Source organism: Sylvia atricapilla, chromosome 1 (genome assembly GCF_009819655.1).
Source record: "Sylvia atricapilla isolate bSylAtr1 chromosome 1, bSylAtr1.pri, whole genome shotgun sequence".
Lineage (NCBI taxonomy): Eukaryota > Metazoa > Chordata > Aves > Passeriformes > Sylviidae > Sylvia > Sylvia atricapilla.
The window spans coordinates 30452323-30474799 of record NC_089140.1 but is presented as its reverse complement, the minus strand read 5'-3'; the positions used below and the strand labels follow the sequence as shown (position 1 = coordinate 30474799).

At 39.1% G+C, this 22477-nt stretch overlaps 1 protein-coding gene across 1 annotated transcript in view; it reads right to left on the bottom strand.

The window, feature by feature from the left end:
• The window catches only part of HDAC9 (histone deacetylase 9), a 273052-nt gene that overhangs the window by 135362 nt on the left and 115213 nt on the right, over positions 1-22477 (bottom strand). Inside the window, exons 12-13 of the mRNA XM_066318441.1 lie at positions 7613-7790; positions 830-963 (exon numbers count right to left, since the gene is read on the bottom strand). Coding sequence (XP_066174538.1) covers positions 830-963; positions 7613-7790 — 312 coding nt within the window. The remainder of the gene's footprint in view (positions 1-829; positions 964-7612; positions 7791-22477) is intronic.

Sequence of the window (22477 nt, the reverse complement as noted above, 5' to 3'; positions counted from 1 at the left end):
ACATAAGGATATAAAGAAAACTAATTAAACAGAACATGAGAGATCTGGAAATTTTGGGATCCTGCAAAACATAGCAAATTTTTGCTGAACTTTGTTAACTTGTGCTGTAGTGCAGTAAACAGCTGCGATTGCCACAGGCTTCTGCAGAAGTTGACAGTGCTGCACAAATCACAGGAAGCAGGGAAGGGTAAGACAAAGCTACTTTTACTAACACAAATCATGTATGAGCCTCAAAGACCATATTTGATTCAAGCATGGTTTAATATGTAATTTTTTGAAGGAAATTGTAGCAGAAATAAATTGTAAATTTGCTACTGCCTAGAAGATTGTTCTTGAATATCTTGGGGCTTCACATGGGACCTGTTGTATACCAGGTAAAGGAGCAAGCTATGAAAACAGACTTTAACGTCTGAAAAAAGATAAGATACAATATGCTTATGGAGTGATACAAACACTTTATATTTTAAAAAAATGTTCTATGCTACAGAAGTAAAATCTTTAGCTGCTTGAAATAATTAAGAACCATGCTATTGGGAGGACTGAACTTGCTGTTTGACTAAGGTTTGTCTACATTCCTTTATAAAGGTGAGGAATAATTGTGTCGGGGTTTTATATTTTGATGCATGTGGATGCATGACACTGTGTAAATTCTTTACTTTCTGATTGGGAAGTGTGCTTTCCTATGATGCATTATTTTAATATTATTAGTTAAGACCAAATAATTCCTAAGCAAATTACTCTCTTATTACAGAAATAAGACAGGTTTAGGAGTTAATAACTTCGCTATTTACTTTAACAAGTTGAGTATCTGCTCTTAATTTTTAATTACCTCACACTTGTTTAGCAATCCAGTTTCTTGCAGCCTTGACCAGATGCTTTGGATTCTTCCAGCATGTTCGGGGTGATTAGCATAGTTCCCACACATGCACTGGTGCTTCAGCATCAGGCTGTCGTACACAACACCTTCAGCACAAAGACAGCACAGTAAGAAACAAATGAATCAAATCCAAGTTATACTGTTCCCTGTCATGAAGACTTTAGCAAAACTGGATTTTATTTGACAATTACAGTAAGATGAAAGTCCCACTGAATCATTTAGGTTGGAAAAGACCCCCAATATCACTGAGGCCAATCTTTGACCTGTCTCCACCTTGTCAACCAGACCACTGAGTGCCATGAATAGTTGTTTCTTGAAGATCTCCTGGGATGGTGACTCCACCGCCTCCCTGGGAAGCCCATGCCAGTGCCTGACAACCCTTCCTGGGACAAAATTCTTCCTGATGTCCAACCTGAACCTGAACCTCCCCTGACACCGCCTAAGGCCATGTCCTCATGTCCTGCTGGTGTTTGTCTGGGAGAAAAGACCAATCCCCACCTGGATACAGCCTCCTTTCAGTCAGAGCAATAATATTGGAGAGAGCAATAAAGTCTCTCCCAAGCCTCCTTTTCTCCAGGCTAAATGCTCCCAGCTCAATCAGATCCTCCTTACAATAGTCAATCTCTAGACCCTTCACCAGCTCTGTTGCCCTTCTCTGGACCTAAATTTCTTTTTCCTTTGTGAGACTCTGAATTTTGATTCATGAGGTGAATCTTGTGATACCAATAAAGCAAATATTAATTCTCAAGAAATTCTATTAATAAATACAACTATAAAGAAGAAGGGGAATTTGGTGATGTCTTTTGAAAGATTTTATGGGTAGAAAAAAAAAAAGTCTTACTACTCAATCGCTTGTTTTTTCTTTCTCTAGTGGGTAAAGTTAGTTAAAGCTGTTAACCTATATACAACAAGAAAATGTTACATATAGAATGGTAAAGAATATAATTTAGAGAAACCTTTAAAAATAAATTATGAAATGGCAATGGCACTCTGAAGTTTTACTGCTTAACTAATACTATATTAATTCCAGATCTCAAAGCATATCAAATGAATGTTTCAGAGAGTTGATACAGTGGCAGCCAGAGTCCTTTTTCATTAAAAAGAAAAGTTCCACCCACAACTCAATTAGGATCAAATCCTTTTGTTTGACTGCAAGTGCAAGGTACCTTTTGAATTTTCTATGGTCATTTATGCAAGGACAGAACAGCTTTATACAAAAAAGCTATCAATATCACTTTGCTCTGTAGCTGTGTATTGGGAGCAAAAGTGAAATTTTAGTGAGTAGGCTCAAGCTAAATTCAATTTTCAAGGCTTTCAAACCAAGTCTGAAACACTGAAAAATGATTTTCTGTATTTACTCGTTCTTTGCATTTCTCCTAGACATGTCTGGAAGAAAAATTACTTTCCTTACCCCTATGTGGACCATTTTCATTTGGGAAACGTTTGGCTTTTTTCTTTCCCTTACAGTTGAAAAGGATTCAAATTAACAATTTCTCCAAGCTCCAATTCTTGGCATTCGAAACATCTTTCTTATGTGCCACCACTACTGGGGATGCCAACACACTTCTGGGAAAATTGCATTAGCCTGCTACTGAAAAGTCAGCCAGTTAAGAAAATACAAAATTAAAGTCCAGATTCAACAAAATGCTCAATACCACCCTTATTTAACAAAGTTCTCTAATGGGTATTGAACATCAATAAAGTCTTTAAAAGCTCTTCTGACTAAGAGCCTGTATACATCGTGGGTGATTCATAGTTAAGGTTCTGAGATAATTCAGTTAGAAGCCAGCCAGAAATTATGCTGCTCTAGAAATAAAAATGCTGCCATATTTCTTAGCTCATGCACTTTAGAACTGATCCATTGGGATCTTGGTATTTAAGCCAAAATGATAATACACTTATGTTAAGTGTAAGGAGAACACAAACGTAATACTGAACTGCAGTGTGACTAAGTTTATACTAAATGATTATATAGCAAACATAATAGTTCATTAGCAATACATTTTTGTATTAACTTTCTTATTTTGTCCTCTTTTGAAGAAAAAGGAACCAGTGAAAACCTGGAGCTAATAAGCTAATGCAGTCTAAAATATCTGCTGGCATTGTCAAAGCAGTTAATAATTTCCTTTCTCTGCAATTCTTTGCTGCTCTATCATCAGGTCTTGTAAGTTACTTGGAAGTATGCACACAGGTAAGTGCATGCTCACATACCCCACTTTCCTTTTCTTGGCACTCACAGTTTTAACTTCTGCAGTCTGTTGCCTGCTCAGCTTGTCCAGTTTGGCAGTGGCCCTTATACCAAAAGATACGAAAATGTTTCCTCCCATCCCCTGACCAACAGGGAGGCTGTTTACATGCTAACTGTACAGGCGTCAGGACTTTCGGAAGCTTTCAGCTAGAATAGGCTGTTACATCAAATGATTTTGAATAGAAATGCTTGTTAAACATCAAGAAAAATTAGCTGAATGTTGAAAGTATCTTCTACCTGCCATTCTTTCAATTTATTTTTTATTCTTCTTACTTGAATAGTCCAAATATCATGTAATAGAAATAATATTAATTAATAAAAAGCCTATTACTATGTTCTTATTATACAAAGTTGGGTGTAATAATGACACTTTTTGATTACCTGTATCAGGGTTACAACCTATTTAAAAGTGAAATACTGAAACTGTATATTCAGAATGCCTCTTCTGGTTGACAGAAGCTTCCTTTTCTTAGCAGTTTTCCAGAAATAGAATATTACTAAATGTAATTTTATTGTATGTGAGTTATTTTGTCTGAATCAAAAGTCAGTTTGATAAGGTCAGGTCAGTATTGCATGGCAGAAGCATCTGCTCCAAACTTTTAAATACCAAGATATTCACACCACTGAGTGTAAAATTTGTTTCTAGGAGGATTAATTGGCTTAAGAAAAGACTGAAATATATGTTTTCATTTATTGCAAGCATTTAAATTGATTTAGGATGTGCAAGTGATTCAGATGTGTGGCTGCTGGTCATACAGCACATGTGCTTTGTACAATACCAGAATGCAGCAGTAGAGCTTACTGCTAAAAATAGCCTGTAGGATTTCCCTAACAGGATTCAGCCAATAATCTCCCCACCTCCATGAAAAAAAAAAATAAAAAAAAAAATGGACACAACTGTTTTCAATTGCAGACTGCTGTGAAATATTAATAAAAGATGGTTATTCTGTCTCTCCAGAACAAATGCCTACAGCCAGATTCTGCTCTCAGATTCCTTGTGTAAATCTGAGCAGCTCCACTGAGACTGGTGGATTTATTCTGGATTTACACCAATATTACTGAGGTCAGAATGTGGCCCTGAAGACAGATGGGAATGGTGCCACCACTGAACCATATAATGATAGGGGACACAGGACAAAAGAAACTGAATTTGCATTATGTCAGTAAAACCAAGATTTTCCTGGTGGGGACTCCCTAACACTCATTCATTTCCAAAATACTTTATTTGGGTCAGTTTCTTTTAATAATATTTTAAACAAAGGGGGGAACAAGAGACGTAAAAATCATTGGCTAACAGTGTACTTTGAAGAAGATTAATTGGAACAACAGTACAAATAAGAATACCCAAGGGAAGAATATCTAATAAATTATTCCAACAAAAATTCTGAACTAAATAATGTCAAATATTCTGTAAACTGCCTAAATGAAAATTAAGTGGACTTTTTTTTTCCACCTTTAACTCATTATCTTGTGCATATACCGTGTATATATTGTTCAACTCTCACAACAATCACAGTTCTGATTCCCCTCAGATATTTGGCTATAAGCATTTTTCTCATGACTCACAAAAACATAGGTTCAATTTGATGCCCCTGTAATAATTATCCTACAACTGTTTTACTCCAAAGTTTTTTTCTCTGCCAAGAATATATTGTCTTTAAATGGGGAAAAAAAAAAAAAAAAAAAAAAAAAAAAAAAAAACCAAACAAACAAACAGAAACCCCACAGCCCTTAAGAGTAAATAATAGCTGAAGACAGGGACATGTAATTACATTAATTTCTAGACTCTGAATTTGTCCTTGCTTTATGGTAGACTAGAATTTTCTCCCTGTCCACACAGCCATTCCTTCCTTCCATGCTTTTACAAATGGTAGTGTTGCGGCTGCTGCAGACAATGGCTGGTTGCAGCTTGTGCTGTCTTAAGGGAGAAAATCATAGAACCATAGGATAGCTCAGGTTGGCAGGGACCTCCAGAGATTTGCAGTCCAACTCTGCTCAGAACAGATCAGCACTGTGATCAGACAGATTCCTTGTGACTTTCATCCTAAAGGATTTTCTAAGGACCATACAAGAATAAGTAAAAACTGGGTGTGAGTTTCTTTCTTTTGAGTCGTCAATGAATAAATGTTTGGGCACCATCCAGATCCAGGAAATAGTATGAACAGATAAAATCATTCTATACCATAATATCCCATATGTTAATAATACACAGATTGTTTTGGGTTGTTTTTTTCCCCAGAAACTGTATTAGAACTCTTGATGTTGCAAAATTTCTGTTCATTGTCACTCCAAAAGTATCAATCTCATAAAAAAAGTTCTATTTTCAATGTACTTAAAAACTGAAGTGATAAAGGTTACATGTGTAAGTCTGTAATCTTAGACACATGTCAGGGGAAGAGATTTCTTTAAGCAGAAAGGAAAGGCTTAACTGTGAATGCAGAGCTATGTGCTCTGTGAGACCTGGTCAATCAGCTAGGGAGTAATGGCTAGCATGAATACAGCTTGGAAAGAGGAACAGCACCACCCGGTCCTCAGCCAGTACCTAGAGATATATAAAAGCTGAGGGTGCAAAACAGAGGTAGAGAGGCAGAAGCACAAAGTTGTGGAGCAGTTGAAAATAGGAGGTTTATAATTTTTTTAATAAATGAGTGGAGATTATTATCTTGTATGAGCAATGGAGGGGGAAAAAGATTCAATAAAACAAGAAGCAGGGATTCAAGAAAAACATGTTTTATATTTTGGAAAAGGAATTAATTAAAGGACTGAGAATCTCACTTGCAGTAAATTGGCCTTCCTTCTTTCCCTCTTTCCTTCTTTCCTTCCTGCCTTTTTTCCTTCCTGCCTTCCTTCCTCTCTTCCTCTCTCTCTTTCCACTGGTAGAGTGGCTTTAGTAGCAAGGCTTTAGTAAAAGGGTAAATTTCAACTCTGCCTAATCTGTCTGTCTGCATTTCCATTGCTGAACCTATCAGGTTTCTTTGTGTCACATCTCAAGCCCTTTATGCCAGGGATGTCCTGTTCCCATCACTGTCTCCCTTCAGCGTTTGCCGTACATAATTTCATTCCTTCTCTTATTTTTCCATCTCAACTTCACACTTTCTTTCTTGATTAGTTCCACTAATGCCACAAGTCTACAGATCTGTGTAACCCCCTTGACCCTACTTCCCTCACTGGGGATTATAAAAGGAGGTGTCAGTAAACCTTAGCAATCAGGTTGCAGCAGCAGCTTTTACATTCGTAACTCCATACAACTTTTTTCAGTAGAACTGCAAATTTTTGAAAGGGACAGTGAAGCATACACACAGTGAGCTCACTTTTGGTGTGCTCTGCAAATCTTAGAATGAATTTACAATGCTTTGGGGACTCTGTGAACACAATTAGAAATACAGTGGTCTGGTTTAAGAATCCTGTCTATAAGCAGCTGCTCTTTTTGGAGAAACTCATGGAAGGTGAATTAGTGTGCTTGTTTCTGTACAACCCAAATGTTTGTTACCCAACTATAATAATACATTTTTGCTTTCCAAGTTCACATTCTAATTGGAAAGATGGGAGAGCACACTGTCTCACACAGTTACAAGCAATGCCCATTGGGGACTCCATCCTGCATAAATCCATAGTCATGGCCTGAAGAGATGCAAACTTTCAGGGCATGGGAAATTCTGCCAGCTGAGGGATATATACTTCTTTCATAAACCTTCCTAAACAATAACCGCAAGTATTTATTTCCCCCCCCTTTTATTTTTCTTTGTGCACAAAGTGAGTCTCCACTTCTGACCACGCTCTAATGTTATACTGACGTTCAGGCTTTTAAAAAGGTGGACCCTCATGCAAAGTTAGATTACCCACAATAAGAAATGAGGCTTCTGTGTCATTTTCCTTCTTTTGACTGAAGATTTTTGATCACACTGCTTTGGACAGCCTACACTCCCTGAGCGATTGGAATGCCCAGGACCTAAGCATTAAACCTGCCTCTGTAGACTCCACACAACTGTTGAATGACACAGAAGTTGTAGCCTTAGTCAACATCACTTAGTCATGCCTACAAGCTTTGCTCTTTCTCTGGAGAAAGCGACCTTGCCAAATGAAGACATTGAGAATTACATCACAGTTTTCCTCCTTACTGGTGGTCTTTCTTCAACTTATTGGTGGTCTCTTTACAAAACAGGCAACAAGAACACAAAGAGAAGAACCAGAGAATAGAGAAATGAAAGAAAAAGCTATAAATGGCTTAAAGGCACCAAAAATGCACCTGTTTCTCTATTCCAGAGCCAGTCAATGATAGTAATTTATGACTGTGTGAATATTAACCCTGTGATTTATCAGCTGCACTGATTGAGTTGGTGCCAGTATAGCATCATAAAACAGAGGAGCAATAGGGCTAAAACAGAATGCATTGCTGCTGGAGGTATTTGAGTCATTTAAGTCTGTTGATCCCACATGAACAAATGCATTTGCCCTGCCTATTAAAAGCAGTCTTTAGGGAGTCCTACCAGTTGTGTAGACATGCTGGCTGGGCTGGTCCATGTCTGGGTGAGGTAATGTGGAGTCAGTGGGGGAAGATGGGGTCCTGGAAAGTGGTCGATGTTTTTCTGATCCTGCCATGCCAACTGTAGCCATCTGAGCCTGGTAGATTTGCAACTGGTGGACATGCCGATGTGCCAGGAACTCCTGTTTCCAAGAAAACAGCACAGTAGAAAGAAACGTGAGATGGGATCAAGCAAAACATGTCAACAAATTAAGTTCATTAGGTCAGGGCTGTAATAAACAGTGTGCACCCCCAGCCCCCAACTTGCACCTAAGACCCACTCAATAAATCCATTCAACAGATGTTTTCACGCTGACAGTGTGGGCTACTGACTTTGCTGGAGAGGAGGTGCTGGCAGGCAACCTGTCAGCTCTCCCTGACAGGAAAGACAGCTTCACATGCAAAGGCTTATAAAAGAACTAAGTTTTTCTGATATGTTGTATACACAGTATGATGTTAGAACATGCATTTTATGACCCTACACAAATAGAATTTAAATTTTCCCACAGCACTGAAAGTGAAAAGTGATGTTGTTACTACTCAATACCAAATGCACTGAGCAACTGTGAGTCAAGTTTCTACAGTTAACTGAGTTCCCAGAGCTCCCTAGAAAGCAGCAATGATTTGCATATAAGTTTTCACAAATCGTTTAGAAATTCAGGAATTGTTATGTGAGATCCCACTTAGGAATCATCTTTTTTGTCGTAATTACTTCTGGCTGTAAGCAGAGGCAAGCACATCGGGGAAATAGGCAGGTGTGAAAAGACTGTAAGAGACCAGAAAAGAAGATTTTCTCTTCTGTTTTTTCAACAGATGACATGTTTTTCAACTTTTGCTGACATGACAAAGGCTAAAACCCTATGAATCTAGTAGGAACCTGGCTCACTCCATGGAGTAGGATTTCTTCTCCAACCCTTTCCTTTCGCTTTTTCTTTTTTCTGTGCCTATAATCTCAGAATCTCAGTCAAAAGTGGATGCAAAAGAAATATTTTCAAACCACTTAATATGAATTCAGTTGAGACTCACACTTGTGACTTACAACTGCAGGCTCTGTTTATCCTCACCCAGGGTCAATATACATATAAGCAGGAATATATATATATATATACATGCAGCTTTTTTTTTTTTTTTTTTTTTTTTAATAAACTCAGTAACAATTAGCATTGCTATATGTGGTTGCTTGGAACAGTAGCTCGGAGGCCTGGCTTGGTCCAGGAGAGATTGCTGGCTGCTCAGAGAGGTGAAGCTGAGTTCAGGCTGTGTGGGAAGGCAGGTGGGAGTACCCCAGCCCATCATGCGCTGCAAAATAAATCGGCAGCTCATGGGATGTGAGAATGTCTACCCTGCATGTAATAAAAGAAGCCTTGATGCAAACAAGTGCTCATCAATAACAGCTGAAATGAGAATAAATGCTTTAAAGGCAGCCTCAAAAGCCACATTAATATCTAGGGTCACTACTTCAGTGAAAAGACATAAGGTCATGGGAAAGGTAAATCACCTAGGACCTTATCCTAAGTGACTAAATGAAGAAAAAAATGAGTAAGCAAAAAGAGATTTTACAAGAATTGTTTTTGTTTAGAGTCATTGAACCATTTCCCTTCCTTTAAATAGAAGTCTAAAACTTTTATTATTGTTTTATTGATGTACAATTACAGGATAGCGTTACATATTCCAGGAAATACCTTGAGCTATCTGAAGAGGTCTATGTATCCATCTAAGAACATAATGAATCTTAACAGTCAGGAATTTTTTCCTGAAATCTCTTTTTGCTTAGTTTCATTAATAATTTTGATAGCAATAAATTTTCAGAGGAGATTTTTTTTTGTCCTCATCGGCATACATATCTTTTGCAACCTTTGGGAGCGTGTGTGCTTGGAGATGAGTGAAGAATGCATGGACACTATTGTATTGAATATCCTCACTATGGAGAACAGAAAAGTAGAATACATTCCTTTGGGAGAATTTAGTATTCACTTTCCTCAATGCTGGCTTAGTGGTCAATAAAATAGGCACAGAAGGCATTTTGCTATCTGTGGCATGATTCCTCCCTGCATCCTAGGATCAAGTGGTGGCAGCAGCACTGTCTGTCTGATGCTTGTGTATTAACAGTCTCCTGCCTACTCTTCCAAACTCCCAGCTGCACAGTTTGGAAGAAGCCAAACTCCTGCCTGCAGGAGATTCATGGCACAGAATGTTGCTGCCAGACAGGAAATCAGTAGAATACTGTTATTTCTGCTGCTTTCATCAACTTATATGTCGCCTTTGTTGCATTAATTAAATAGCTGCTGTCTCTGTAGTCCTTTGAGTGAGGGAATTTCTGATATATCTTTCAATGTTCATACTAACTATTGATAATTCATTAATTGAGTTCAGTTTTCTGATAATCGCTAAAGTACAGAAGACAAAAGGATTTGTTCCCTGTTGGAATGCTCTTCAAGCTATAAAAGGTTCACTAGTAGATTGTAGTAGTCTTCATCAAACATTATTTCTTAAAGAAGTCTTGGAAATTCAGCTGTCAGTGAGGGCAGATTGATACTGTCTCTGTTTGGACTTTTCTCAGTGCAGGTTGACTCTGACCTCTGAGCCTTTAGAGCTGCCTTCTTTTACTTCCAGACCTGAACTTCGGTTTTGCAATATCTGCGTAATTTTTTTCAGTGACACTGTAAGTGCCATTCGGTCAATATCTAAAATACAATCTTTCCAGGTCTCTGATCTAAAAAATGTCAATTTAAGTGGGGGTTTTGCTTGTTTGTTTTTGTTTGTTTGTTTTGCTGGTTTGGGTGGGGTTTTTTGCTGCGCTGTTTATTTGGTTTGTGGGTTTGGGGTTTTTACTGTGTCTTGAAGAAGAAGGTAAAAAAGTCTGGAACATCACAAAACATAGATAACTTTGGAAGATGTTCCTCTCTTTGCTTCTAAAATGATTTTGTCTATGTAGTCAATAGAAACAATATTTTTTATTCAGATGAACAAACTGAGATTAGATTTTTTTAAATACAAATCAACCTGTGTGAACATCACCTAAACCAGACATCTATTTTAGCAATTTTTTTGGAGACCAAGAATACAGGATATTTTTTTCTCTCCTCCATTTTCAGGTCAAAGTGTGTCCTGTTTATATCATTCTCCCCTCCTCAAATAAAACCAGACACATACTGTGTTTGACAGATGTTTATCAACATAATCTGTTCAAGGAAGGAGAAGAAATTTGTGGAAGGTTCCATGGAAATTGTCTAACACCTACATAAATTTCTGAGGACACAGAAGATGTTTGCCTGTGACAATCTTTTAAAATTTGTTAAAAGTAGGATAGTTTGTCTCACAAGGCTCGCACCACAGTTTACATCCTCTTGTGGCATCCTTTAACTGTAATATTATAAACTGTAGACATCAGCAAAGTTTAGACTTGTTTAGATTTTTGTCAAAGGCTAGCTTCCTGATTAGGTTTTATTTTACAGACAACAGGCACTCATGAAATACATGGTTTTTTTTCCAGCCACCTACATATTTATGCTGTGAGCATTTCTGATACTCTGAGTCACAGACAAGTGGATTAATGCAGTGAGTAATGTGGATAATCAGCACACTTATCTGGCTCCCCAAATGCCCACCTGGCCTCTGGAAGGGATTAAAGGAACACAATGAATTCGTCTTCAGGTTTTATGTGTTACAGCCCTGCGAACACATGTCCATCTCTCCAGCAATATGACAAAAGCAGTATTTGCACATCTGCAGGGCTAGTGATTTGTGTGAATATATTTGGAGCATTTCTTAGGTAACCTGAGCCCTGTCTGCCCGGCATGGAGCCTGCTAGTTCCAGGTGCCTGAGATTAGTTTATTAGTAAAGGCAAGCAATTAGGGCCTCTGCTGGAGCTAGCAGAGAGCCATCCATCGCCTTCCACAGAAACAAGCTCAGGCCCTCAGTAATTATTCTGAGGAGGAATTTTATCTAAAGAGAAGATGAGCCTTTTAGGAGCATGGGAGATAAATATTTGCTGTTTTCCTAGTATTACTGTAAGGTTTGTTTAGCAGGGCTTTGAATTAATTTGGTTTGGTGTGAATATTTCTTTCATTTAGATGTGTGGTTTGTACATTTTGGAGCTTAACATTTGGTAAATTCTAAGGATTTTAATGAGAACTATTTACTTATTTCTACTGGCTGTGTGAGCTGATAAATCACAAGTACATTCTGTTGGATTATTAGATGGTCTATGTTGGAGGGTAAAGCAGAAGTGAGTTGTCTAGAAATCAGTCCTTTGAACTGTTATGTTTTGTGCAGAGAAAAAAATGTGGGATTCACTCATAAAAGCTTTTTTTTTTTTCCCTCTTTACAGTCTGTTTTTTAATTTAATATGTTAATATTTAGTTTATCCACAGCTAAATAAATCCAAAGATGTGTATGTCTGTAGCATAATCCTGCACACCTCTCTTCAGGGTTTATGCTTTGGCTTTTTCCATTGTGGTAGAGAACCTTTTTCTTCCTCTTAGGGATAGCAAATTTTGCATTTCTTAATAATAAGATTACTACTTTCATAAATTTGGTGGCCAGGTTTATATCCCTCTGTTGTTGTGCCTTTGATGTGTTCTGCTGAAGTATGAAGTGTGTGCTAATGTCTATTAATTGATTAAAGTTACTCATGTTTTGCCCATCCTGCCTTCCTTTCCCAAAAGACCTTAAGCACTACGAACCTTACAAAGCCTTTCCTCTCAAAGCATTTTTGGTGGTCTGTTTGCTAATTTCCACATTGTTTTCAGAAAATTACCCAAAGGATGGGTAATTCCTTGAAGGGAAAAGCTACTTACAAATGGTTCAGAAAGTTATGCCCTGGATAAGAATGAACCCAAGACCTGCTGCCTTCTTTTGAAGGATATTTCTGATACTTGCTCTGCTGCCTTGTGTCACCCCACGGCTCCTGTTGGAGGCCCTACTCCTCTGCCCTGTCCAGACTTCTGTAGTTACATGGGAAGAGAGCAACTTCAGATCCTGCCACTTGTCTTTTCTACCACCCTCCTGGGCTTTCTACCTTCCCAGTGCAGCTGTAGCTGAATGCATCCATGGCTGTCCAGGCCAGCCAGCGACTACATCCCACAAAAAGGCCTCAGCTTGCAGCAAACACAGCTCAGTCCTGCTTTAAGGTGCCTGTGAAGGCAGTCTTGGCCCAAACTACAACAACATCATGCAAAGTCTGACTGAGTCAGAAATTCTGGTCACCCAGTAACTTCTCTTTCAACCAGACATAGGTGGCTAACAGTCCTTCAGAAATACCATACAATATATTAATAGGTTTGACCTTGGTTATTCTCAGAAGTGACAGGAAAAAAAAAACCTCAAACAGAACCATAACTAGTTTGCCCTCAGGAACCAAGCAAAAATAGGTCCTGAGGTCTTCCCAATAAAAAAAAAAAAAGTGCGGGAACAAATGTGAAAGTGTAGGAAAGGTGTCTCTGTCAATATATACAACCAAAAATAGAAATTAGTCTGAGATATCCTTGAAAATTAATATGTTGAGACATCTTTTTAACTGCTCTGTCACTTGGAGAAAACATATCACCAAGAAGCCCTACCAGTTTCTATTTTTGACAAAACCACATGTGGAGCCACCAACTTCCATCGTCATCACTTTCAAAAAACCCCAGTATCACCATCTGAAACACAGTCAACCACAAACTCAGAATCAGCATTTTTATGAAAAGTAAGTAAATTACAAATATGGTTACAGACACATAGATTGAATAGGTAGAAATGGATTTAGAGCAAGCAAAACGATAGACAGGAAGAAACAGGACAGTTAGCCTTGAGGCATCTGGATATGTTAGGTCACATATTAGCAGGATGTTTATAGAATTTGGATTTCTCTTGCTGTAATCCAAGGAACACAGTGTTGACTAGAAAATAGGTAAGCAGAAATGAAGTCTTATCAACTGAATCTTAGGTGCAGATACAGGGCAGTGGCACAGAAGCTATAACCCAAAACTGTCTGGAGTCCTAGACAGAGATTTGCCTTGGGCAGCAAGCTGCTTGTCACAGCAAAATAACCCCATGCCCTGTGCCTTCCCCTTGTGGAATGGCTTATTCCAGATGCTGTCAAGGTAGAGCTTAGTACTTAGATTGTTCCTACTGCAATGACAGCCCAGGGAATGGTTATCACCCTCAAACAATTTTGTTTTCCTCCTCTGTTCCTGGAGCTACAAAGCTGCTGCTGTAGAGGTCCCTCCCTACCATCCTTCCTTTCTAGCTCAGGAGCACCCTTGGGGTGACAAAACATGTTGTAAAAACTACAACACTTTTGGGCCAAGATGGAAGGTTTTTTGGATGGAAAGTTTCTAGAAGCCTGAGCATCTAAACATGACCCATGTTGGTCCCATGTAAGCAAGGAACCAAGGTGGTCACATGGTTTGAGAAGTTTTCAGCTGTCTTTGTTAAAAAATATGAACCAAGTAGTCATTATGTTGAAGCCTGGCATGATTAAGAAGAAAGGAATTCTGGGAGTGACAGAAAAGGTGGTCCTAAAGTCAGAGCCCTTTTACTGGAGGGAAATTCCAGGAGTCCAGCTGAGCTGCTGGTTTCACTCCTGGTTCCTGCTCCTGTGAGACCTGCCTTCCCTGCTCCCGATATTGGCAGGTACTTGACTTCTGTCACTCCTGCTAAAGTGCTGACTGCAGTGTGCACAGCACTCATCCAAAGAAAATGCAGCACCTCCTCAAAAGTTTCACTCCCAACTGAATCTTTTCTCACTTTCTGGCCCTCCCAGATATTTAATACAAATGTATAAATAATTGGGGGTACAATAAAGGGGAAAAATAGACCACCTGGATATCTTGTGGTGTTTTTGCTTTTTAAGGAAACCTCTGAAGAGGTTTCTTGTTACTTTATTGCTTTTACTAGAAAAAATATGACTTTCCAGAAATCGCTTGGTACTTTCCAAAAAAAAGAATAGAGAACTGCAAAAATGAATGCAAAAGGAAAATACAATTGTTCATGTCTTGCCCTAACTATCAGTATTAATGAGTATTTTCTTCTTTTACTTTGATATGAAGAATAAGTAGGGTCTATAATAACATTTAATAGTTACAACCACCTAGCTTTCTGAAATCAGTAAGTTGATATGCTGGCCAAAACTAATTAATGATAACATCACCTGTCCCACATATTTCATTGCTCTGGGAAATGTCACCCAACTCTCTTCAACAGTATTGATCTGTACCAAATCAGTTTGGTGTTACTTTAAGCAGATAATTTCAACCACTTCCATTTTTTGCTGTTCATCAGAACTACTTCTCTTAGCAGACTCATATGATTTATTTTTATGTGAAGAATCATTACTTTGGCCTTTACACAGAAAATTAATAATCTCCAGCCTAAATTCATTAGCAGTCCTGTTGCAGATCTCTGTTTTCTGCATATTTCAACAGATTCTCCTTTAGTTTTATTGACAATTCTTCTGAGTTCAGGTTTTATTGTAGAAAAAGTGGAAATTGCTTAGGTCTCATATATAAAGAGAAAATCTTGGAAAATCCTGCACTTCAATATAGAGTCCAGACACTACCACATCAGTGCCTAAGTCTAAAATGATGAGGGTGCCTCCTTGGAGATGCAATGTATGAAGGTACAGTGAGGTCAGAATGGAGAACACCAGTGGACCATATGGTCAGCAAATCTAAGAGCCATCCATCACTGGGGTGTTTGATGAACTCTGTTCTCTCTCTGTAGAGCATTTGTGCAGGTCACTGTATCTAATCTACAAGACTGGGGGATTTCAAGCAGCCCCACCAAGAAGGACTTGGGGGTGCTGGTGGATGAGAGGCTGGACATGACCCTCCAAGGAGCACCCCCAGCCCAGAAAGCCAAATGTGTCCTGGGCTGCATTCAGAGCAGTGTGGGCAGCAGGGAAGGGAGGGGATTCTGCTCCTCTGCTCTGCCCTGGTGAGAGAGACCCCACTGCAGAGCTGCATCAGCTCTGGGTCCCAGCACAGGAAGGACAGGCACCTGTTAAAGTGAGTCCAGAGGAGGGCTGCCAGGACGATCAGAGGACTGAAGCACCTCTCCTGTGAGGAAAGACTGAGACAATTGGGTTCGTTTAGCCTGGAAAAGAAAAGGCTTCAGGGTGAGCTAATTGCAGCCTTCCAGTAACTGGAGGAAGCCTACAAGAAAGATGCAGAGAAACTATTCACTAGAGCATGTAAGGACAACAAGGAAGGGCTTCAAACTGAAAATATGTAAGTTTAGATTTGACACCAGAAAGAAATTCTTTACTGTGCAGGTGGTGAGCCACTGGAGTAAGATGCACAAAATTGCAGATGTGCCATCCCTGGATGTGTTCAGGGTGAGGTTGGATGGGGCTCTGAGCAATCTGGTCTAAAGGAAGGAGTCCTTCTCCATGGTGGGGGTTTGGAACTAGATGACCTCTAAGTTCTGTTTCAACCCAAGCAATTTTGTGGGTCTATGACTTTTACCCCTCTGAAGATTTCAGAGATATATTATCAAATCTCACACCTTACTTCAATGTGGTTAAAATGTCCACAGACTTCCTTTCTCCAACACATATGTGGTAAGATATAGAGTTTCTTGAAAAATTGTGTATGTACACACACACACCTGCAAATATCACAAGATACTTAAAAACATTTTTATCTCTTCAGTTCAGAGCTCTACTGCACTTTACAGATTTTAGAACACAAATAAATGATATAATTTGAGACTCCAAAATAAGGGATTTGAATACAGAAAGGATGCTGCAGATGGAAAAAGAAACTGCCACAAAAATCCTTTCAAACCTGGTCTGTATATTTAGAATTCTACATAGTTGTAGAATGCACTACATGTTTGTAGAATAAATACATTTCTGCAACAAAGAAGTACAGCTTGTATTTTTTGTTTTGTTTTGTTTTGTTTGGGATAAGATCAAATTATTTGTAATTTGAACAAAAATTGAACTGAGCATGAGAAGATTACTTACAAATATTTCCCACTTCGTTTTCTCAGCCTAGGGTTTGCTGCTTTTAACAAATGGGAGAATTGCCAGAATGGGCAGATTTAAAATGGAGGGAAAACCCCTTATGTTTGCTGATTTAGGAACAACTAGAGAGTTGGGATGTGGGACACTGGGTGGGACTAAAAGAAAGAAGAGAGAGGGAACAGTATTACAAAATCCAAACATCTGAATAGCATAGGGTCCAACCTCTTCCCTTCTCACCCTCTCTCTTTTTTTTATGATAGTGCTTCCCACTTTATTTCTGGTTTTAAAATTTGGAAGCTGTTTTGTTTGTATGTTCGACTATAATTTCTTGCCTTTGTGCCTTTTCCAAAAAAACTGAATCTTTCATTTGCTCACATTAATCCTCAAATAGCATAAGATATTACAACAACTGCAAGACACAGGAGTAAAAATAAGTAAAAAGAGTACTAGCTGGGGAGAAGTGAGGCAGTAAGAACCCTTGTCACAGTGTAGCACCTCTGGAAGGTTGTTCATTTACTTGCTCACATTGCATAGGGATCTCAGCACTTCATTAGCCAGTATTCTCTCCAAAATATTCAGGAGTAACTTAGAAGAAAAGCTGTCTGAATTATTAAAAGACCAAAGGACACCAAATTACAGGCCAAACTAGTCCATATTCCTCATCTGGGCTCTGTTACTCCTTACTATGATCTATGTCCTTCCTGAAACAAAACACACCGGCTCTAGGTTTATTATTTAAAAAATTAAAAGCTGCCTACATATGGAACAAAAATACCTTTCTACTTCAGACAATGGCTATTTTTTTTCTTCAGAGGATATCTGCTTAGTACTTAGAATTACTATCTCACTGTTTTAATGGCCAGCTGAGGTAGTGGTGACTCAATTCATATACTGGGGAAGGCAGCCCTGAAGATCAACTCCATTGCTGGTGAAGTCCCTTAAAGCACCTCCCTTATTGTGGTCTGATGGCAGCTTGGGAGGACATCCAGATGCTGGAGCTTGTCTTGGAGTTAGTGGCTGAGCAGGAAGACCAGGAGCAGTGGGGAAGAGGCAGATGAGCCAGTTGGGATGAAACACAGTGTGCTGAGAGCTGTGCGGCCAGTCTGAGAGCAGAGGCCTCTCAAAAGCAAGGGCCTGGCAGTCAGTGGAGAAAGCCACCTCCTCCAATCATAAGTTATAAAACAGCTCTGTTTGGGGGCCAGTTTAGATTATTTACACAGATGTAAGTCTAGATAAACAAAAAAATTTATTGTGCGTTTTCACTGGGATACCTGAGAGAAGGAGTTGTCACTTCAGTAGTCTTAAAGCATTGGCCACAAAGGAAAGAGACAGACTTCTTGCAGACACGACACTCAGAAAAAATACATACTGGAAAATATTGCACCAAATAAAGAGCTACAATTTTAACTTTATCTCATGAAACCTGGGAGGATAGAGTGGAGGAATCCTGAGAATGAGTAAAAGCAAAATGTTAATTCTAATTGTTATATTTAGTTGGCCTTGTGTTGTGACAAGTTTGTTATTATGCAGATTTCCTACCTGCCACCTTCTATGGGAGGATTTTGCCAAGTGAAGCTATGCAGACAATTCCCCTTGCTTCTTACCTCTTTATTCGTAATTATGTTGGCCCTGTGTTCACTCAAGATAACATTATAGCTGTCCCCAAATGCTTTAGATTGGAAGCCTGTGACAGACAAAATCTTTTGGTGCCTGGAATACTTTTTTTCCCTCTTTTGCAGAAGAGTAGCTACTAACATGCTGAAAACAAAGCTGTACTTGTTTATTTTCTGGGGCAACGGGTTAGTAGGTGTTACATATTTCTACTGGTATAATTTTGTAAATGTCTTTTTTTTCTTCAGAGAGATATATAATGTAATATATTGTCTTTTGGGGTTTTTGTTTGTTTGTTTGGGTTTTTTGTTTGTTTTTTGTTTTTTTAGTTTGGTGGTTTGTTTTTTTGGGGGTTTTCTTTTTTTTTTTTTTTTTTTTTTTTTTTTTTTTTAGTTTTTAGTTTTTAGTTTTGCTAGGAATGTAATTTTTCCTGCTTTGTAATCAATTATTTATATATGATGCATATACAGCTCTTTCATGATACTATCCTATTAAAGATTATAATAAAAATAATCTGTAATTCATCTGCTACATAAAGAGAATTCTTGTGTGGAGAAGCTAAAGTGTAGACATTACTGATCCAAAGTGCACTAGGATTGGAAATCCTGAGTTTTAAGTCTTTTCTTTAACCACTGGATAAGTAGTAATTGCATTGTATTGATGAAATTGTCCATTTCTGGCTTCACATCTGTTTAATTTTGAAATAATGCCACGCTTTGGCTTTCTGTGTTTCTTATTACAGCTGGTAGCAGTGGAGGTATGGTCAGAGGTTGTTTTGGTTTGATGGTGCTGGATTTGACAAAGGGTAGGAGAAAGAGGTCAAAGCAATTTGCACTGTAAAATATCACAGCTTTTAGGTACTGTTCAGACAAACAAAAGCATACTCTGTGTCTTTAAGCTGAGTGTAAAAGGTCTCTGAGCAGACTGGGTGAGGAGAGGGAGGCTGATCATCCCTGTCACCCACAACCAGGCATTGTGGCAAAGTGAAAGAGCCCATGAAATTTCACAGCTTCTGTGTTTTTGGGATGCTTAATCTTGCTGGGAACATCCAGTCTCTCCTCTTTCTGACCTCTGGAAGCATTAAACCTACTCAGAGAAACGAGGAGGAAAGGCAATCACATAACATGGGCGTGTACACGTCACGATGTACATGCACGTCGTGCCACAGGTGACCCTTGGGGCCACCCCAAGTCCCAAGAGATGTGCTGACAGCACTCCGAGCAAGGTAGAGCCAAAGCACTCCAAATGGCTGGCAGCCCACATCTATGCATTGCATTCAGAATGACCTGGAAGCCCTGCTGGCCTTCCAAGAGGAATTCTGAAAAAGAATGGATGCTGTGAAATGTATCCCAGACCCTTGGCAGAGCTGCAAAGGTGGGCTGAAAGTTCTGAGGCAGGGCTCGAGGCACTGGCTGCTGCCAGCCCAGCAGTTCCTGTCAGAACTCTACAAGACAAGACACGTTTGCAGGTTTCTTCCCAGAAACCACAGGGGGTTCTCAGCTTCTCAGCTCCTCTCTCCTTTTCCAAATCCTCCTCTGACTATGGCTATTGGGGTTTTTCTTTGCTACTCTTGGTGCAAAAATGTAATCTGAGCAATTAAACAACAACAACATTCAAGAAGGGGGATAATACATGAGACTAGGCCGAGCTTTTGAATTTACTGACAATTTTAGGAATATCCCTGGTTTTCATCATAAAACTACAGATTCACATATGCAGGTGGCTCTTTGGACATTGAAATGTGCTATACATATGGATATAATTTAATTCGTAAGAATCTGATGGCTGCTACCTGGCCTTCTTTGCTTATTTTTAGTCAGTCTATAGAGAACTTAAAAGACTTTTACGGTACAGTTGGAAATAAGAGACAGGATTGTTTTTCAGTTTTTCTCATGTGCATTGTGAGGCATCAATCTAAGCTATGACCAGGTTAATTTTTTGTCTTTTTTTTTTTTTTCCCTCAGCTTGGATTTAAGCCCTGATGACTGTTTCTTTCATATAGCAATATTGGCCAATGTCATAATACACCCTATGTGTTACACCCTTAAGAAGTTCCTGGGCCTCATTCTTTCTGGGAGAAGGAAGAATGAAGTTGCAAGTTTTCCAGTAAATTTTATATAAAATTGTTAATTAGCGGGAGAATTCTGATTTTAGGTACATCCAGGAGTTGCTCTGGATACAAAACCCCAGAAAATGTTTTGAAGATTTGGGTTCAGTATAACTTCAGGTGGAAGCATGTGCTACCTCATTTAATCTCCAGCCTTTTGTGTGTGTGACAGTAAATGGTTACAGAGCTCCCTTTCAGAGCTGGGTGTATTTCTGGGCCAATATCATTAATACCTGGAGATTCAATATGTTTCAGTGCAAAAAGTGTTGTGTAAAGTCACCCAAGATGATATGCCCAGAACTCTTTTGAAAACAAAGTTTTCTTACTTGTGCAATGATTGCTAAGAGCAAAATTAATCTTGTTACAATGTAAGTTATACACTCCGTGTGGTAGGAAGGCAATCACAGCACTAATTTATGAGTAAAGGCATTGAGATTTTAGACCCATTGAATCTTAACCAAAAAGGACCAAGGGAATACCTGAGACAAAAGCTACGTATCATTCTATTTTAGTTTCTTTCACTTATTAAACTGTTCTGATTTCAACCCAGGTGTTATACTTTTTTTTCCCCTGATTCTCCCTCCCCTTCCCCCCATCCCACTGGGAAGGACTGGGCAATTGGCTGTGTGATAGTTAGTTGCCAGCTGAGATTAAAGCCTGACGCCATCACAGGCATCCATCGGTGCCTCCATATACCCCTGGCACCAGGAGAGGGAACACAGACTGTCGGGGCTGGTGAAAGGCAGCGCGTTCCCATGGAGGGAGCTTGGGGTCACCAATGCACATACTTCGTGCCTGAACCGGAGGTGTGAGTTGTCTCGCCTAGTGTTTGTATTTTAATGAGAAAGAAGGGCTCCGTGGCTGGCTCCTTTCAGCTGTGAAATGTTTGTGTCCCTAGGGGCTCGCTTCTCCCCCGGGGCAGAGGCGGTGTGAGAGCCTCTCCTGTTCATTTAGGAAGGGTTACAGGGCCATGCTGCTGAAAGAGCTGCACCAGGGGCTGGAAGTCCCGAGAGAGGTTTGGGTCAAGTTAGGTTGCTTTGGGAGGATTTGGATCTCCGAAGATGTTTTGTTTTCATTCTTTGAATTAAAATTTAATTTAGGTAATTGAAATACATAATCCGTCTCTGAGGAATGCTGTCCTAATCTTGTCTCTTAGAAGAAAAAGCAGGATTTTCAAATTTTATCTGTTACTGATCAGCTGTATGAGTTTACATCAGTCTTCTAATGTCTCTGAGCCCTTGTGTCTCCTTATCTCATCCCGGTTTTATCGCTCCTAACTGTGGAGATTTCAAGCAGTTTGTCCTTTGCAATGTGACAATTCAGTGCTCAACGCTAAGGATGCTCGACTGCAATTGTGGAGTTAATGTAATATATAATACTTAATACTTATAATACACATAATACTTAATGAAAATATACCTAAAAAATCTTCTTCCTTACACTCCTGCTTTTCCACACCGCCCCCCACCCCCCCAAAAAAATCCAAAACAACCCAAACAAAACTGTGAGTTTCATTTAGTTGGTTTCACCATAGTATATATAAGTCCAAATACGTTTTGGTTGTTTTTTTTTTTTTTTTTTTTTTTTTTTTTTTTTTTTTTTTAAATATTAAAAGTAAATATAAGGAACCAGAGCAAAAGGAGAAAATGTGTGAGAAGAGAAATTAGATGGTAGAGGTGTAGAGAGAAAAAGAATCCAACTTATAAAAGACAAATCATAACTCAGACTCTGGATCCAGGCAGCAATCTTCTCACCACTTGGAAATAGTCAGAGCACCACCACTGTGGGTTTTGAATATCCATACAGTATGATGTTCAGTTGAGAAAACCTGATGCTCTATGTTACTATGCAATGCTATAAAAGCTTTAAAGTTTAGATTACGTTTGCTGTAATGTGAAGGCTTTTGAAATCTGTGGTTATTTTGGAAGCCTTTTGTTTGTTGCTCTAGTCCACTACAAAACAGCATATACCCTATTTATTGAATTCCTCCCCAAAGGCCACAGAAATGAATTGCTGTGATGAGTGGCTGTGGTAGCCCCGTGGCCAGACAGAATCAGCTGAGAAAGCAGGGCTGGTTGTGCACCAGCTGCAGCACCCGCCCGGCACCAGCCACAGTCACTAACCTTTTTGGGAAAAGTCACTTCCATCAGCCAGGCCA